The 17,631-nt window shown below is 46.0% G+C and overlaps 1 protein-coding gene across 14 annotated transcripts in view; it reads right to left on the minus strand.

The window, feature by feature from the left end:
- Nucleotides 1-424: 424 nt before the first annotated feature.
- Nucleotides 425-17,631, minus strand: part of RAPGEF2 (Rap guanine nucleotide exchange factor 2) — a 275,299-nt gene continuing 258,092 nt past the window's right edge. For 13 of the 14 annotated variants that reach the window (XM_008273492.4, XM_051831661.2, XM_008273491.4 and 10 more), the window contains 5 exons: nucleotides 11,104-11,256; nucleotides 8,446-8,671; nucleotides 6,464-7,023; nucleotides 3,261-3,566; nucleotides 425-2,482 (listed from right to left, as the gene is read on the minus strand). In XM_008273492.4, coding sequence (XP_008271714.2) covers nucleotides 2,457-2,482; nucleotides 3,261-3,566; nucleotides 6,464-7,023; nucleotides 8,446-8,671; nucleotides 11,104-11,256 — 1,271 coding nt within the window. In that variant the 3' untranslated portion in view covers nucleotides 425-2,456. Of the gene's footprint in view, nucleotides 2,483-3,260; nucleotides 3,567-6,463; nucleotides 7,024-8,445; nucleotides 8,672-9,857; nucleotides 9,974-11,093; nucleotides 11,257-17,631 lie in introns of all 14 variants that reach the window. The other variant, XM_051831664.2, reaches the window with a different exon arrangement.

The following is a 17,631-nucleotide window of genomic DNA, read 5'->3' on the forward strand; positions in this document are numbered from 1 at the left end:
AAGCCAGGAGCCTGGAACTCCACCTGAGTCTCCCACGTGAGTGCAGAGGCCCAAGCACTTGGGCCATCTTTTGTTGCTTCCCCAGGTGCACTGCAGGGAGCTGGATCCGAAATGCAGCAGCTGGGCCTCGAGCCATCACTCAAGTGGGACGCCAGCATCGCAGCTGGCGTCCTAACCACTGCTCCACAGCACTGGCCCCATCATCTTCATTTTCTACTGGGCCTTGAGAACACTCTGAATTCTGAACACGGTTTGGTTGGGGCTAGTATTAACGATACTAATTTCTGTGTCAACAGAAGGCTATCAAACAGAAATAAGCCAGTTCCTGCCAAGCAAGAGGCCAAGCCTCCTGATGTGAGACCAAAGACCTCTCTCTGTCACACGCACCTCATGCATGGTTTTCTTAAGAATATAGGCAACACAGTATGTTATATCTGTTTATTTTCCAGCTTATACAAACTGGATGTAGAAGCATAAACATAGTACATTTCTACCATCTTCAACAAAAATATAACCAATATGTACAATTATTGTATTAAAAATACAAAAGGGATACAGACTCCACCAATGTCTTTCTAAAAGACATACAGGTACAAGTAGTATCAAAAGTATGAGGAAATCACCAGTTAATTGTACATTCTGCACTTGACATCACAGAGCGAACTGAGATTAGCAGTCCTATGTTCTACGATTACTTAATGTTTAGATAACATTTGTGCAACTTGTGGTAGAGCTAGATTTTTGTCTTTCTATATGCACATGAGGTCCATAGCCTATATAATAAAACTGGCAAAGAATGCATATTACATGTAAAATTACAAATGCATAATTGACAATGTAATATATAAGCAAGTAGACAAATGCCATGATACAGGAGAGAAATATTAAATAAAGCACTGACATTGTTTGATACAGTGAAAAAACACTGCAATTCGACTTTTAAAATTTGAAGCTATTTACGTTTATCTACTGATCAATATGATCAGCTGAATTTAATGGAAAAAAAATCCAAGACCAGCAGCTCCTCACATTTGAGTACTACTCGGATTGGCAGCCTTCGCATTTCCGGAGTCTGTGCAAAAACAACACAAAAACAGAGTGGAGGGGTCATTTCAGTCCGTACGGGGTTAATAGCAGCTGTGAGCAGACGGGTGCTACACGTAGACCTTCTCCACACGCTCTGTCCGTAAAGCCACTTCATGGGTAGTCTCTGATGACTAACCTGCCTTGCGAAGGCTGGCAAGTCTAACCAGGTTTCTGATCTTTTATACCACGTTTAAAGGCGTGTTTATTCCCTAATGCCAATTCGGTAAAGGGAAGCTGTCTTGAAAGAGCAGTATTAACAGCTGGCATTAGCTCCAACACCCCAAGCTGCTTTCACTGCAATGCTATCCAGTTATAACTGTTTCTCTTAAAAAAAAAAGAAAAGAAAAAAAACCTAAAATTCTCAATTAACAAAAATCTAAGAAACATAACTTAAATGCTGGGGTTTGCCATCTGTCTCAGTGGAGCAGGACACACCCTCAGATGACACTGTCCTGCCTCCGTAAGGCTCAAGAGGACGCAGGAGTCCCACTTCTCTCCCCTGGCCATGTGCAAACAGTTCTACAGAAGACCCCACCAACTGGGGAAGGGGTGGCGGCAGAGGCGTCTCGGCATGGAAGGAATTGGCCAATGTTTTAAACTTCCGGATAGGGCACTTCGCAGGTGAGGCCACAAGGACGTGGGAAGAGAGGGCTGTGAGCCCAGCCGTCCCCTTTTCTTGGTGTGGCCACACCGTGTCCGGCATATTTGGTTTTGCAGAAACCCAGGCTGGCAACCCTATTTAAGGATCAAAATAATACTGTAATCAATAAATGGATATAACATTTACTCTCTGAACACAATCTTTAAACTCATTAAAAATAAAAATAAAAAATAAAAGACATTGTAAACAAGTGGACAAGCACTGTACTCAAAGGATTTCTTGTTTCTCTTTGTCTTCCTTGGTGGGTTCAAGGCCCCAAGTAGTTCAATGGCTAGCTTTTCTCATTATCCCAATGAGACCAAGTGCTGGGACTGGATTGAAATCTATAAGGAAGATTTAAAAAAAAAAAAAAAAAAATCCTTGCAGGCATTGAGAAGTGCAGCCAGAGTGAATCGTCTTGTCGCGGTGATCGTGGAATCTGGAATGACACTGTGTGACGTGGCAGGCAGCAGCAGTGGGCGCTCAGAGACTGCTGCACTGTGCATTTCAAGCAACAAAGTCTGCAAAGTGCCAGGGCAATTTCTTCACAGTATTTCACATGCAAAGGGGACGGGAAGAAGGGAGAAGAAGCCCCATGCTGCGTTAAGGCAGGGAAGGAGGCAAACTGGTCCACCACCCGCAGAATGCGAGTTCCAAGGCTCCGACGGGAGGGGCGTCTCTTGTGCTCTCCTTGTGGGTGGCTCACGCTGGATCCAGAAACGCCTGTGCCTCAGACAGCAGAGACCTGCTCATCTTCTGCAAACACGGCAGGGAAGAGAAAAAAAAGAATCGGTGAGCAAGCAAGCACTTTCTGGCCCTGCAGGTAATGCGTTCACTGACACGCTAAGTGGAGAAGTCACGGCTCCGCTTTCCAGTGTAACTCACGGTAGGATCCTTGTCCTGTTGTGGGGCAATGACTAATGCATCTAAGAAGTTTAAAACTGTACATGTGATGCATATCTTTAAACATGTACACCACACAAGAGGTACTGACACTTTTCTATTCATTGGTCAGAAAGTTATTAGTGACAAATTCATAAGATGCATATGCCACTTTTTAAATAATATAGTCATATGTATATTAAACAGTCTAGAAGGATATATAAAAATGCTAACAGTGGTTGTCTGCAAGTGGTAGATTATAAGTAATTTTTATGTAATTAGTATAAGTAATTATTATGTCTTGCTTTTTTCTACAATGGTTGTGTACTAAAATCTAAAACCACAGAGGAAGCGGGGGTGCATGACACCCCTCCTCATCCTTAACCCATTATGTCGAGGTGGATTTGCAAAAAGAAGCTAAAAAGTTTGACCCCTCTGAAATCTTTGGCCTTTCTTAAGCCATTTAGAAAAGAAAACTAAAACGACCAACATGACAAAGTCAGAAGCTTTAACCCTGGCCCAGAACCCGGACTCCCGTGCTGCGTGGGCAGCGGTCAGCCGACCCGTGCTAAGAAAGCAGCAATGCCCTGGGGACCCGTGGGCAGCCTCGGTGGCCGTGTGGAACCCAGGGCTTCAAGGACGCAGTACCTACCGTCCTCCTCGGTGGAAAACCCTGGGGACTGGTAGGGGGCAAGGCGCGGGTCCGACTCGTTGGGCTTGTGCCACTGAGGTTTGCTTGCAGGCCTGCTGCCCGCTGCGTGCCCAGGAGGCTGCTGAACCGGGGAAGGCCCAGCCGCATCCGAGGATCGGGCCACCATCCGGGACCTCTGAAGGGCCACGTTGTAGTCCGGGGGCTTCCTGGCTGGATGGGGGTGTCCTTCTGGAAAGTCCGTGATGGGAATTCCGATGTAGCCTGGAGGGGTGGGTGGGGGCTCTCGATACCTGCCCTCCTTCCGCGCTACAGTGGAGACAACGTACCAGCCGTTAGCCACTCTGAGAAGAGTATCTCATACTGCAAATACTTACTGAAGTGTTTTTCACATTTCTGAGACAGAATACGCAGCCCAGTAGCCAATGTGCTTTTGTCTGATAAGGCGAAGCTATTAAGCAATGTAAGTATCTTCACTTTCGGAAATTTCATTTTTATTTATTTGAAAGGCAGAGCGGAGAGAAGAGAGAAACTGAGAAAGGAGAGAGAGCAGGAGAGAAACAGCAGTATCTTCATTCTCTGGGGCTGGGTCAGGCTGAGGCCAGGAGCTGGGACATCTATCCAGGTCTCCCACGCTGTGGCTGGGCCCAAGCACCAGGCAGCTATCACGTGCTGCCTCTGAGTGTGCTGGACCGGAAGCAGAGGCAGGATTTGATCCCAGGCACTCGCGTACGGGATGCGGGCATCCACAGGAGTGGCTTAACTCAATGAGCCAAATACCCATCCCCAGTACCTTTAACTTTAAAGGGGTTACTTCAAACCTTGTTTATGACTATAGGATAGTCATACGGTTAACACTTAACCTTTGGATTTATTGGAAAGATTAATGCAGAGCAGTAACATAACAAGTACCTAATACCATGCCTGGAACACGCAAGCACTTACGTTCCCTTTCCCGGGCCCTACCTGCCATCGTCATGGGGCTCTTGCCCCTGTCAGTTAGAGAATCAACTCCACATGACTTTCAGATCTTTGGACTTCACCTTGAAAACTAGTACGTTAAAATAAATTTGGAAAAGTAGTCGCCAAAAAGGGTAGCAACTTAAAAACCTTAATACTACACAGTATTAATATTTCTGAAAATCCTTTCATTTTGTATAATGTAAATATACATTTTTAAATATCTGTTTTAATTTTTATTCAAGATCTCCCATCTACTGGTTCACTCCCAAAATGCCCACTATAGCCAGGGCTGGGGCTGGGGCTGGGGCTGGAGCCAGGAGCCAGGAACTCAACCCAGGTTTCTTCTGTGGGTGGCAGCGAGCCAACTACCTGAGCCATTATCTGCTGCTTCCCGACATGTGCGCTGGCAGAAAGGTTAGGGGCCGGAGCCAGGGATCAAACCCAGGCACTCCGACATGGGACACAGAGGTCTCTACTGCTGGGCCAAGTGTCTGGCCTTTTAAAAAACTCTTTAGTCTAGTGTACATGATCTAGGACATGGAATCTGTAAGAGCAAGTAAAAAATCAGGTTTTAGTTTCTTTAACTGTCTAGATTTAACTGTTAGGAGCTATGCATTGTTATTCATTTCTTGGCAATAGAAATCCTGATGATTAGTTAAAAGAAAGCACAAGAAAAAGTTGAGCTTAAAAATATGCATCACCCAGGGCTGGCACCGTGGTGCAGTAGGTTAATCCTCTGCCTGTGGCGCCAGCATCCCATATGGGCACCAGTTCTAGTCCTGGCTGCTCCTCTTCCGATCCAGCTCTCTGCTGTGGCCTGGGAAAGCAGCTGAAGATGATCCAAGTGCTTGGGGCCCTGCACCTGTGTGGGAGACCCAGAAGAAGCTCCTGGCTCCTGGTTTTGGATCAGCCCAGCTCCAGCTGTTATGGCCATTTGGGGAGTGAACCAGCAGATGGAAGACCTTTCTGTCTCTCTCTCTCTCTGTCTGTAACTCTACCTCTCAAATAAATACATAAAATCTTAAAAAAACAATGCATAACTGTGATCTCCTTCTTCCTCTTAAGAGGATATTAAGCTTGACACCCTCTCAAGATTACTTATGACTACAATTTCTCTATTAATAAATAGTGACATTTGCAATAGTTAAGACTCCAGAATTTTTTTTTTTAATTTGAACGTCAAAGTTATAGAGAGACAGAGACAGATAGACAGAGATCTTCCATCAGTTGGTTCACTCCCCAAACAGCTGCAGTGGCCAGGGGTGGTCCATGCCAAAGCCAGGAGCCAGGAGCTTCTTCCTGGCCTCCCAGGTGGCTGGCAGGGGCCCAAGCACTTAAGCCAACTTTCATTGCTTTCCTAAGCCATTAGCAGGGAGCTGGATGGGAAGCTGAGCAGCTGGGACACAAACTGACACCCATATGGAATGCCAGCGTCGCAGGAGGCAGCTTTACCTGCTACACCACAACACCGGTTCCCAGAATTTCTTACTCTACATCGTACAATCTATTCCTACACTTTGCTTAAACAGACATTAAATATGCCATAGAAAATACCTATTTTCCATACCCTTTAGGGAACACAGACGCCTTTACTCTGGGGACAGCAGCAGCACCTGCCCCGTTTTGGGAATCTGCCACCTGGGCAGACTCAGCGCTCTGCACAGCTCTCCTGTCCTCCTCACGCCCCGTGCTAACCCCGTGAAAGAAAACTGCTTAAGATCACTTCACAGATGAGGAGTCAGGCACGGTTTCCTGCTCTGCCGAATGTCACCACGCCAGTGTGCCTGGCTCCTAGCCCAGGCTCTCCTCACCACACTACCAATCACATCAGCAGCTCCAGGGCCTGCAGAAACTGTTCAGCACAGAAACAAATTTTCTGCGTAACAGAACCCACTGGAAGATGTTCAAGGATTTCTAAATCCAACTCAAGGTAACAAAGTCACATTTAAAACAGTCCCATCCAGAGAAAAGCTCTTCCTCTCTGAAGAATGGGAACTGTCCCGGTCATTTTCAGAGCACAAGGAAAAAGAGCAGACCGGACCCCGACCACTCGGACGGTCTACGGATTGACTGCTTTCTTGACCTGGAGTCCATCAGGGATCTTAATCATGACTCGCTCCACAATGTACACAGCGCTAGCTTGGAAGCCCTGCACAGCAATGGGCGAAACAAAGCAAAGAACCACAGACACACAATTTCCTCTTGGAACAAGTCAGTCACCACTCGGTAGCTTTTAAACTCACCAATGAGCCCCTTGGCCGTGCTCGACGTCGCGGCTATGTGGGCAGGCACGGGGACCGGCTTGGTGTCCTCCGCGGTCACCGGAGCCACGCTGCTGCTCTCCGCTTCCATGGAAACATCTTTCCCGCCCCGCCGCTTGATTGTGCCCGTGTCACCTTCCGAGTCCTCTCCCCAGTAACCTGTGGATGACGCCCAGCTGGCCCGGGACTGGGCTTGCTCCAGACTCTCTCTGCTTTGATTCTGCCTGTTATACTTGGTGCTATGATCAGAAAACATCATTTGGTCCATATGGCTGCTTGAGGCCCATAAGCCCGCAGGGTCCCCTGAATAATCAAAGTGGGTGTGCCCGAATGGCAGCGTCTCCCAGCTTCTCTGGTGCTGGATGGTCTGTATGTTGTCGTGGGAACCACTAGAGCAGGACGTCCAGCTCCCACGGCCGCTGTCGGCAGCGTCGAGGGAGGCGCGGTCCCCTTGATCTTGGGAAAGTTCCTCTGTGCTGGGAGAAGAGATCACCGTGGCCGTGGCATACAATCCTCGACTCTCAGACATCGCTGCGTAGGACCTAAGTGGTCAAAAGAAAATGAAACAAAAGTGAAATGAAAAAGCAAACTGTTTAAATATACCTGTTTTCTCACCTTGCCATGACTATGGAGACACTGACTTGTATAAAGACAGGGACATTTTCCCTACAAGGCTGAGGATGGCTCAATGCAATCTCATTGTTCCAGGAAGGCAACTGACACCAAGCAGCTGTGGTACAGGCTACAGTCACACTTCAGCACGGAACAGCTGTGTTTCAATAAAGGGAAACCTAGCAGGGGGAAAAAGTCCACACAACAAAAACATGGCCGGTGCCGCTGTAGCTCACTAGGCTAATCCTCCGCCTTGTGGTGCTGGCACACTGGGTTCTAGTCCTGGTCGGGGCGCCGGATTCTGTCCCGGTTGCCCCTCTTCCAGGCCAGCTCTCTGCTGTGGCCAGGGAGTGCAGTGGAGGATGGCCCAAGTGCTTGGACCCTGCACCCCATGGGAGACCAGGAGAAGCACCTGGCTCCTGGCTTTGGATCAGCGCCGTGCACCAGCTGTCGCGGCCACTGGGGGGATGAACCAACAAAAAAGGAAGACCTTTCTCTCTCTCTCTCTCACTGTCCACTCTGTCAAAAACAACAACAACAACAACAACAACAACAACAACAAAAAAAACACAGCCTTGTGCTCAGAATCCAGGAAATCTGAAAATGAGCATCGGGGTGGGAGGAAATTTTCCTCTTTCTGAAGATACGTTTATTTGTTTGAAAGGCAGAGTGATGGAGAGAGAGAGGCAGAGAGAGACACGGGAGCGATCTTCCACCAGCTGTTCTGCTCCCTACAGAGCGGCAAAGACCAGGGCTGGTCCAGATCTCCCATGTGGGTGGCAGGGGCCCAAGCACTTGGACCATCATCTGCAGCCTTCCAAGACTCATTAGCCAGACGCTGGACTGATAATTGAGCAAACGGGACTTGAACTGCACTCTGATACGGATGCTAGCATCACAGGACGCAACTTAACCTGCTGTCCTACAGTGCCAACCTCAAGAGGTAATTTCTTAGGCACTGTGTAAAATAAACACAAATACGTGGGGCAGGCATTTAGTTTAGCAGTGAAGCAGTGAGTAAGATGCCCACATTTATATTGTACTGCCTGCGTTTGAGTACCAGATCCACTCCTGATTCCAGCTTCCTGCTAATGCGCGCCTAGGAAGCAGCAGGTGATAGCTACAGTAGTTGGGTTCTGACCCCCATGTGAGAAATCTGGACTGAGTCCCGGGCTCCCAGTCTCAGCCCAGCCCAACCGTAACTGTGTCAGGCACTGAGGAAGAGAATGAACGTATCAAAGTATCTGTTTGTCTCTCTGTGCCTCTGAAATACATAAATAGAAATGTTAAGGGGAAAGGATTCATTATTAAAACAGACATGAAAGCAGAGAGCGTGGAGGAAAGCCGCCTACCCCAGGCTGTACTGGTCGGGTTCAGTCATGGCCCGCCGCTCCATCCTGCCCACACCTAGGCTTGTCTCCACGATGCTGACAGAATGTCTCTGGCGCCGCTCCTCGTGCAGCGAGACTGGCACAGAGTCAAAAGAAGAATTGCTGACGATACTGGAGCGCGAGGAGATTTCACTGTGGCCAGAGTCCGAAAAGTTATCCACAGTTCCACTGGGAGCCAAGGTATAGCCTGGACGAGAAGTGGAACCATGCCAGTTAGACACACAGAGTTACAGCATAAAAACTGCAGTCCACCAGACAGAAGCAGAAAGGAGCTGTGGGCACAGAGACGGCCGCTGAAGTAGGAGTTCACAACACTGTGTTCCTGGAGGAGACAGGTGACTAAGAGACAAGGTAATGCTTGCTCGAACATAGCTAAGCTGCTTAATCAATGGTTAGAGGGGGAGAATAAAGCATTGTTTACAAACTAGGAGAAGACACAGAAAGTACAGAGCCACATGACTATTCTCAGTCCCTTAGCGTTATATTACACTGATTGGGCTACATAAACGAAGCCATGATTTAAAAGTCAGATTTAAAAGCACATTTTTTTTTTTTTCAAACTGGAAGGTCAATAACTTATTTCCAACTGAGTTTTTAATTTTTAGAATTTTAACTATGGTACAGAATAATTCAACTGAAAATATGTGCATCCTACTTAAAATTGTAAGCAGACATTATAAATAAAGACTAAGAGACAACACCCAAAGAAGACATCTCTGGATTTGTGCCACTCCGTTTTTCAATTTTAATAATGCATTAGTGGATTCATATAAAAGCCCATTGTTCTGGAGGATGGGATGTGCATTTTCTCTAGGCGATCACTATAAAAATGTCTATTTCCTGCCCTGAAAGGACCCTTAATTCTCCTTTCTACTGAAAATAATTTTGAAAGTCATAAAGAAAGAGGCTTGTTTTGATGCTTTGAATGTAAAAATCCAAAACTTTGTTCTTGGCACTTACATTTGTTCTTTTTTACAACAGTACTAAGGATCTCACATTAGTTCAATACTGATCTTACATGATGACACGCAATGTGAATTTTATCAGTGTCACTTACACACACACACACACACACCTGGACCATCTCAGTCTTCTGAATCTTTCAGCAAACTGGTAGCTCCTGATTTATTTCTTTCAAGGGTGCACAGGTCTTGATAAGGTTGCATGTGTGCGCCTACACAACGTGTTTTTATAAAGTCACACTGAAAGTTATGACAGACAAGGTGTAAGGCCTTCCCTGAATAGTGTGCTAAAAACGGAATCTCAGGTGGAGTGCTTGACATTGTAGGAATTCCCCATCTTCTGGAACCAGTGATAGACTCCTCTCTTTCCCACCTGTTTCTGGTTCTATCACCCCCACCTATCCCACAGGCCCACTGTTATTGTTAATGGAGCGTTGTTACTCTTGTAACCGTTTCCACTGCTAAGAGAAGAGGAGGACCTGGTTAAGTCCAACCTCCCGGAACCAGAAGATCTCAGCTGACTGCCGCTGCACTTGACAACAGGATGAGAAAATAGCTGAGCGACACCCACTGAGCCAGGGCCGGGCCGGGGCCGGGGCCAGTACCCACAACAGGATGAGAAAATAGCTGAGTGACATCCACTGAGCCAGGGCCGGGCCGGGATCCGCACGGCACCTGCAGGGGTCGGAAACAGCCACAGCACAGCAGGATTTGCTCTGCCAGGGAAATCTCACAATTTGCTAACCTTTTTGGCCTTTCCCTGGGGAAAATCAATCCTAGCCATTTATTACTGACTTATACCCATTCAAGTAAAGGTTAGGAGGAGGTGGTAACCTGGAGAGAGATGTAGCAGAAAACTGGCTACCATTTTTCTTTTTTTTTTTTTTTTTTTTTGACAGGCAGAGTAGACAGTGAGAGAGAGAGAGAAAGAGAGAAAGATCTTCCTTTGCCGTTGGTTCACCCTCCAATGGCCGCCGCGGCCGGCACATCGCGCTGATCCGAAGGCAGGAGCCAGGTGCTTCTCCTGGTCTCCCATGGGGTGTAGGGCCCAAGCACTTGGGCCATCCTCCGCTGCACTCCCTGGCCACAGCAGAGAGCTGGACTGGAAGAGGAGCAACCGGGACAGAATCTGGTGCCCCGACCAGGACTAGAACCCGGTGTGCCGGCGCGGCTAGGTGGAGGATTAGCCTAGTGAGCCGCGTGTCTGGCTACCATTTTAATATGAGAAAGTATCAACCTAAGGAGATGCAGTCTCTTTGAAATACGACAGCAACAAAAAGGTATCAAGACCTGTGTTAGTATATGAAGAAATAAATCAGGAATATATTAGTTTTCTAAAGGTCTTTACAGCTCTTTTTACCCAATATTAGTGCTCTATAAAAATATTAGAGAAAATTTTAATAGACAAAGAGTTTCTTTTCCAAGTTACAATCAATAAAATAAATTTAAATGTATTTTAAAAGCTTTGACACTACTGTAAATATTAAAAAATAGATGTCAAAATCCTTTTAAATTTATTAAATGAGACAAATCCATTGAACCTTACAAACTGATGTTTAATGACTAAGGTTAAAAATTAAGGAGTACATAATTCTGGAATTCATGCTAGCTGAAAGGCAGACGTTTTGACCAGAGCAAACAAGCAACTTCGCGGTACCTTTCCTGGGAGAGCTCTGGGGCGACGTGGGTGGAGAAGAGAGCTGGGAAGACGCGTTTGATATCGTATCCTCAGCCTGTTTCTTGTGACGCTCTAAACTTCCTTCTTCAGACAAAGAGAGGATTTTCTTTAAAGCTTGTGGAGAGTTTATGCCTGGAAAAGGAGAAATGGCTAAAATATATCTCTTCAAGACTGAAAGAAATAACACTGATGACCGAAAAACTGTGTATTAACATTTCCTATCGTATTAGGTCTCCGCCGGTTTCCAATCTAACTGTTCTGTGTACTCTTCATCGATACCTGTTGCTCTGTTTCTCACTGGCATCCGCCAGAGGACAAAACACGGGCGCTTTTGATGTTTACTTTAGATTCTGAGCTTTAAAGTGGTCACCGTCTTTATCCAAAAAACGGCAGGCCACAATGAGGAAAAAGTAGATGACTTATCACCATTTAAATTTGGGCTCAGAGTGGCACAGCTAAGAATATTTATTATCAGAAGAAACAGCTATTTTGGTACTGCTGGAGACCTTAATTCAAGGGAGGGAGGAGAAGAGTGAAGGACCAAGAGCTATTGAGAACTTCCTAGGAAAACTGACTAAAAGAGCCCGCGTGAGTTCCAAGTAAATAGATGAAAGAGAAGGCGGGAGCGCTGTGGGCGTGCTGTATCACAGAAACCACAAGTGTCCAGAGAAGGGAGTGAGCCGATGCCAAGTGCACAACCCAACAGGAAGAGGATGGAGGGAAAGGAACTACAAGTGAAATAAGGAAATCTTCCCCAACACGTACTTTTCAGAAATGCAGATTCTGGGGGCTGGTGTTGTGGCACACCAGATAAAGCCAACACCCACTATGCCGACATCCCATATGTGCGACAGTTCGAGTCCCAGCTGCTCCACTTCTGATCCAGCTCCTTGCTAATGCACTTGGGAAGGCACAGAAAAATGGCCCAAGTCCTTGGGCCCCTGCACCCATGTGGGAGACCCAGAAGAAGCTCCAGACTCCTGGTTTTGGACCCACCCAGCTCTGGCTGTTGTGACCATTTGGGGAATGAACCACTGGATGGAAGATCTCTTTCTCTGTATCTCTCTGTATCTGTGTGTCTGTGTGTGTGTGTGTGTGTGTGTGTAACTCTACCTTTCAAATTAATAAAATTAAACTTTTTTTAAAAAAGAAAAGATTTCATATCAAAGTATTTTACAAAGCTTCTCATATTGTTATGACACACTCTCAACTACTTGTTTTGAAGATCAAAGAGATATGAGGGAAGGAAGGCACTACAACCTCACACTAATTCAAATCAGTGCTAGTCACTGATGGTCACTTAGCAGAATCCATTAAAGAGGAGTCAATGAAATCCAACATAGACTTAGTCCTTCATTTCACCTCATGTAAGTGCTTTGGTATTGTTTTAACATACTTTTTAAAGTCACTTTTAAAGTAATACAATAATTAAATGTAGAAATACTAATATACACAGTAAAATGAAAATACAGCTGCATTAGAGTCACATGAATGGTTTTGACTTGGAAAAAAATTTCCAAGGTGAGCATCAAAGATTCAAAAAAGTTCTGCCTTTTAAACAATGTAGATGGATGTGAAGATTATACTAGAAAATTGCTAAATACTTCAAAAGTAGTTTTAGAAATGATAAAGACATTGATATAAAACATATAAAGTGCTTTGAACAAAATTATTTCATGAATTACAGTGTGTGGGGGGGCGAACTTAAGCATCTATAAAGTGATATATAATGTGACTTTAAATATAGTCTTAAATTGAATAAACATCATAAGACGACACATGGTACCATTTCTCTAGGGCAATGCCTGCCTGAGACCGTCAAAATTTCTATTCTAACAATGCTTCCTTTTTGAGAACAGGATGCCCTGTGGTTAGAGGTTCTTCCTCAGGCTGTCCGGCCAGAACAAGCTGGATCCAAGATGGCCATCTCAGTGACCTCCAGTTGACCTCAAAATGCATTTTAATATAATTTCCAAGCTAAATGAAACACCTAATGACCACTAAGACAGGGAAGCGTGGACCACAAAGGAAGAAAAAGAGGTGGCATGCAAGTTAAGTGAAATCCCCACCTATTCCAAGAGGAAAATAAAAAGAATATTCTTGGCTGGCGCCACGTCTCACTAGGCTAATCCTCTGCCTGCGGTGCCGACACACCCGGTTCTAGTCCTGGTTGGGGTGCCGGATTTTGTCCCGGTTGCCCCTCTTCCAGGCCAGCTTTCTGCTGTGGCCCGGGAGTGCAGTGGAGGATGGCCCAAGTGCTTGGGCCCTGCACCTCATGGGAGACCAGGAGAAGCACCTGGCTCCTGCCATCGGATCAGCGTGGTGCACCAGCCGTGGCGGCCATTGGAGGGTGAACCAACGGCAAAAGGAAGACCTTTCTCTCTGTCTCTCTCTCTCACTGTCCACTTTGCCTGTCCAAAAAAAAAAAAAAAAAAAAAAGAATGTTCCTCTCGTTCATTAGCATGCCTGATCCTTACTCACCTTGCCCTGTATCTAGGACTCCTGAGCCCTCAGCAACTTGAGAAGATGGTTGAGAGCAAGGCTCGTGCTTTTTCCATTCTCTGGCCATTGAACAAACTTACGCTCCTGATGCTCAAATTGTGGTTTCATTATTCAAGGAGGGCGGGCGACCAGCTTTATGTTGGTAACAGATTTGGCGACCACAGAGGGGCTTATCACCATCTTCCTGTTAGGGAAAGTTGCATTTAACCCCCCGACTCCATTACCGGAGACGCCTGAAGTCGCCTGGGACTTTCAGATGTATTTACTGGGCTAACTTGGAGGTCGCGTCTTTAACGATTCAATGACTCTCAACAGCGGGAAGGGTTTGGATTGAGGAAAGCACACCCTGGGATAAACAGGCTGGTGGTGTTTGCTCCAAAATGAGGGCCATGCATGGGGGTCTTGGCACCAGGTCATGATCCCACCTGGATTAAAGGTTCCGACTCCAAGCTCCTGAGAAGGTGGGTGAGGGACGGCATCCCCCCCTGGAAAGTGAGTGGCCTGTAAGTGACTGCAGCCTCCTGGTAAGATCATCCGTTAGTCACACACCTGTCTTTCACTGCGCTTCCTCCTGCACAAGTTTTTCTAACTTGAGTCCTTCTCACGTCCTGGCTCCCTTTCGACCTCAGCGGCTGCCCTCGGGAAGGTTTCCCTCCCACCTTCCCCTCCCTCACACGTGGGCAGCTGACTTGCAGACTCCAGCTTTCTCTGTCTCATTCCTGGACCGAGAACTTGCTCTCGCTCCTTTTAATGTACAGGGACTGCCCCCTTCTTGGGTGACCTCCCTCATCTCAAAGGTACTCTCCAGGAAAGAGCGGGTAATCTTATCATTTTCAAGAACTGAGTAGGATAGGCCTTAAACACCCACTTTCCTGATGTTTTCAGGCTCTTTATCTTTAAAAGGGATGCCCCAACTTTTCCTTACTCTACCTCCACTTCCTCAGGGCCCTTACCTCTCTCATCAGTCAAGAACTCGTTGGCTAGCCTCTTTCCCTCCTCCCTTTAACCTTCTTTCTATTCCTTCTTACTTTCTCTGTTGAGGTTCCTCTGATAGGTTCTTCATAGGAATCCATAGGATTCCTGAAACCCAAGATGCTATCTTTTTATTTATTTATTTATTTATTGACAGGTAGAGTTATAGACAATGAAAGAGAGAGACAGAGAGAAAGGTCTTCCCTCCATTGGTTCTCTCCCCAAATGGCCACCACAGCCGGTGCTGCGTGGATCCAAAGCCAGGAGCCAGGTGCTTCTCCTGGTCTCCCATGTGGGTGCAGGGCCCAAGCACTTGGGCCATCCTCCACTGTTTTCCCAGACCACAGCAGAGAGCTGGACTGGAAGAGGAGCAACCGGAATATAAAGCAGCAGGTGCCACAGGCATAGGCTTAGCCTATGCCACAGCCCTGGCCCCAGAGCTTTCTTTTTTTAAAACTTTTTGTTTGTGAACAAATTTCACATATTTCATATATACAGATTTAATGATTCTTCCCAACCTATCCTTCCTCCTCCACACACTTCCACCATCTCTCTTCCATCCTATGTTTTAATTTTTATAATGACATACTTTCAATTCACTTTGTAATCACAAGCTTAACTCTCCACCAAATAAAAAAATCAAAAATAGTAAGTAGAAAAACCACTGTTCTTCAAGACTATAGACGATGGCTGTAAACAATAATCAAATCTCAAAATGTCCATTTTGCTCACACAGCTTTTTTGTGCTCTGTGTATTAATTACCACAAATCAGGGAAAACACATTATTTGTCTTTCAGGCACTGGCTTATTTCATTGAGCATAATGGTTTCCAGTTGCATCCATTTTGTTGCAAAAGACGGGATTTCATTCATTATTCATTATTTTTTTTTACAGCTGCGTACTATTCCATGGTGTATATATACCGAATTGTCTTTATCTGGTCTTCAGTTGATGCACATCTGAGTTGATTCCATATCTTTGCTATTGTGCACTGAGAATTGAGAGGCAATAAACACGGAGTACAAATAACTCTTTTGCATGGTGATTTCATTTCCTTTGGGCAAATTCCCAGGAGTGGATACGGCTGGGAACATGGTGGATCTGTTTCAGATTTCTGAGGAACCTTCATGCTGTCTTCTATATGGTGGCACTAGTTTACATTCCCACCAACAGTGCACTTGGGTGCCTTTTCTCAGCCATCCTTACCAGCATTTATTGGTGTTTTTTTTTTTTTTTTGGATGCTAGACATTTTTTTTTTTGACAGGCAGAGTGGACAGTGAGAGAGAGAGAGAGAGAGAAAGGTCTTCCTTTGCCGTTGGTTCACCCTCCAATGGCCGCTCCAATGGCACCCTGCTGATCCGATGGCAGGAGCTAGGTGCTTCTCCTGGTCTCCCATGGGGTGCAGGGCCCAAGTACTTGGGCCATCCTCCACTGCACTCCCGGGCCACAGCAGAGAGCTGGCCTGGAAGAGGGGCAACCAGGACAGAATCCGGCACCCCGACCGGGACTAGAACCCGGTGTGCCGGCGCCGCTAGGTGGAGGATTAGCCTAGTGAGCCGTGGTGCCAGCCCCAGCACCATTTGTTGAAGAGACTGTCCTTGCTCCAAGGATTGACTGTAGCCCCTTTGTCAAAGACTAGTGGATTACAGATGTGCAGATTAATTTCTGGGGTTTCTGTTCTGATCTATTCATCTACATGTCTAGTTTTGTGCCAATGCCAGGCTGTTTTGATTCTAACTGCCCTGTAGTATGTTTTGAAATCTGGGATTGTGATGCCTCTGGCTTTGTTTTTGTTGTTTAAGACTGCTTTAGCGATTCAGGGTCTTTTGTGTTTCCATATGGATTTTAGCACTGTTCTTTCTAGATCTGAGAAGAACGTCTTTGGTATTTTGATAGGAATTGCACTGAATGTGTAAATTTCTTTGGGTAGTATGCACATTTTGAAGATATTAATTCTTCCAATCCACGAATTTGAAAGATTTTTACATTTTTTTGGTCTCCTCCTATTTTTTTCTTCAATGTTTTGTAATTATCATTGTAGGGATCTTTCACCTCCTTGGTTCAATTTATTACAAAGTCTTTAGATATTTTTGTAGTGATTGTGAGTGGGACTGATCTCACAAGTTCTCTCTCAGTCACAGCATTAAGATCAGATCTTACCTAACTTTGGGGCAGCTGTATGTCTACAGATAAACCCTCAATATTGAGGTTCCCAAGGAAGAGTGATCCTTGTCAGCCTTGGCCTTCCCAGCCCTGATCAAGAGGACCAAATCAAAAAGTAGACTTCTTGGGTCGTTAACAAAAGCAGGGAGGGCCAAGACAGTCCCAACCCCTAACTGCCCAGTCCAGATAAAAATAAAGCCAGGGTATGAGAATACCAACGAAAAACACTCTTCTCTCCATCTGCACGGTGGTACATGAACTTAGCCTATTGTGGATGATCTACTGGGGCAAAGGTTGCTCTGACCACGTTAGTCTCCCTGTAATACCCTCCTCATTCTTCCTGTGATGAATCGACAAGGCAAACACCGACTACCATAGGACCTGGGGACAGTAAATGAATCTATAGGGACATTCATCCAGCGGAACCTAATCCTTACATTCTCTGCTGTCTACTTTTCTACCAAATCAGTCATGGCACTCTGTTTTAGATCTTAAACACGCCTTCTTTAGCATATCCCTTGCTCCAGAATCCCAGTTATCTTTTTTTCTTTGAATGGGAAGACCCCCAAAACACACAAAACCATGAACTATGTTGCATAGTCAAGAGTTCATGAGCTCTTCTACCTTATTTGGGGCAGCTCAAAAGCCCTGGAACAGGGAACCACACTCCACTAGGTAGCCGACATTCTATCACCAGCCCCACGGAGGAGACGTCAGATCAGAAGACCAGGATGGTCCTCAACCTCTGGGCGAAGAGTTAGGAGGCATCACATGGAAGGCCCAGATCTCCCACCAACCAGTGGTGTACCCAGGATTCCTCAGATTCTATCTCAAAAGACAGGAAGTTGTATGTCAGCTCCAGGCTCCC

This window comes from Oryctolagus cuniculus, chromosome 8 (genome assembly GCF_964237555.1).
Source record: "Oryctolagus cuniculus chromosome 8, mOryCun1.1, whole genome shotgun sequence".
In the NCBI taxonomy this organism is placed as follows: domain Eukaryota; kingdom Metazoa; phylum Chordata; class Mammalia; order Lagomorpha; family Leporidae; genus Oryctolagus; species Oryctolagus cuniculus.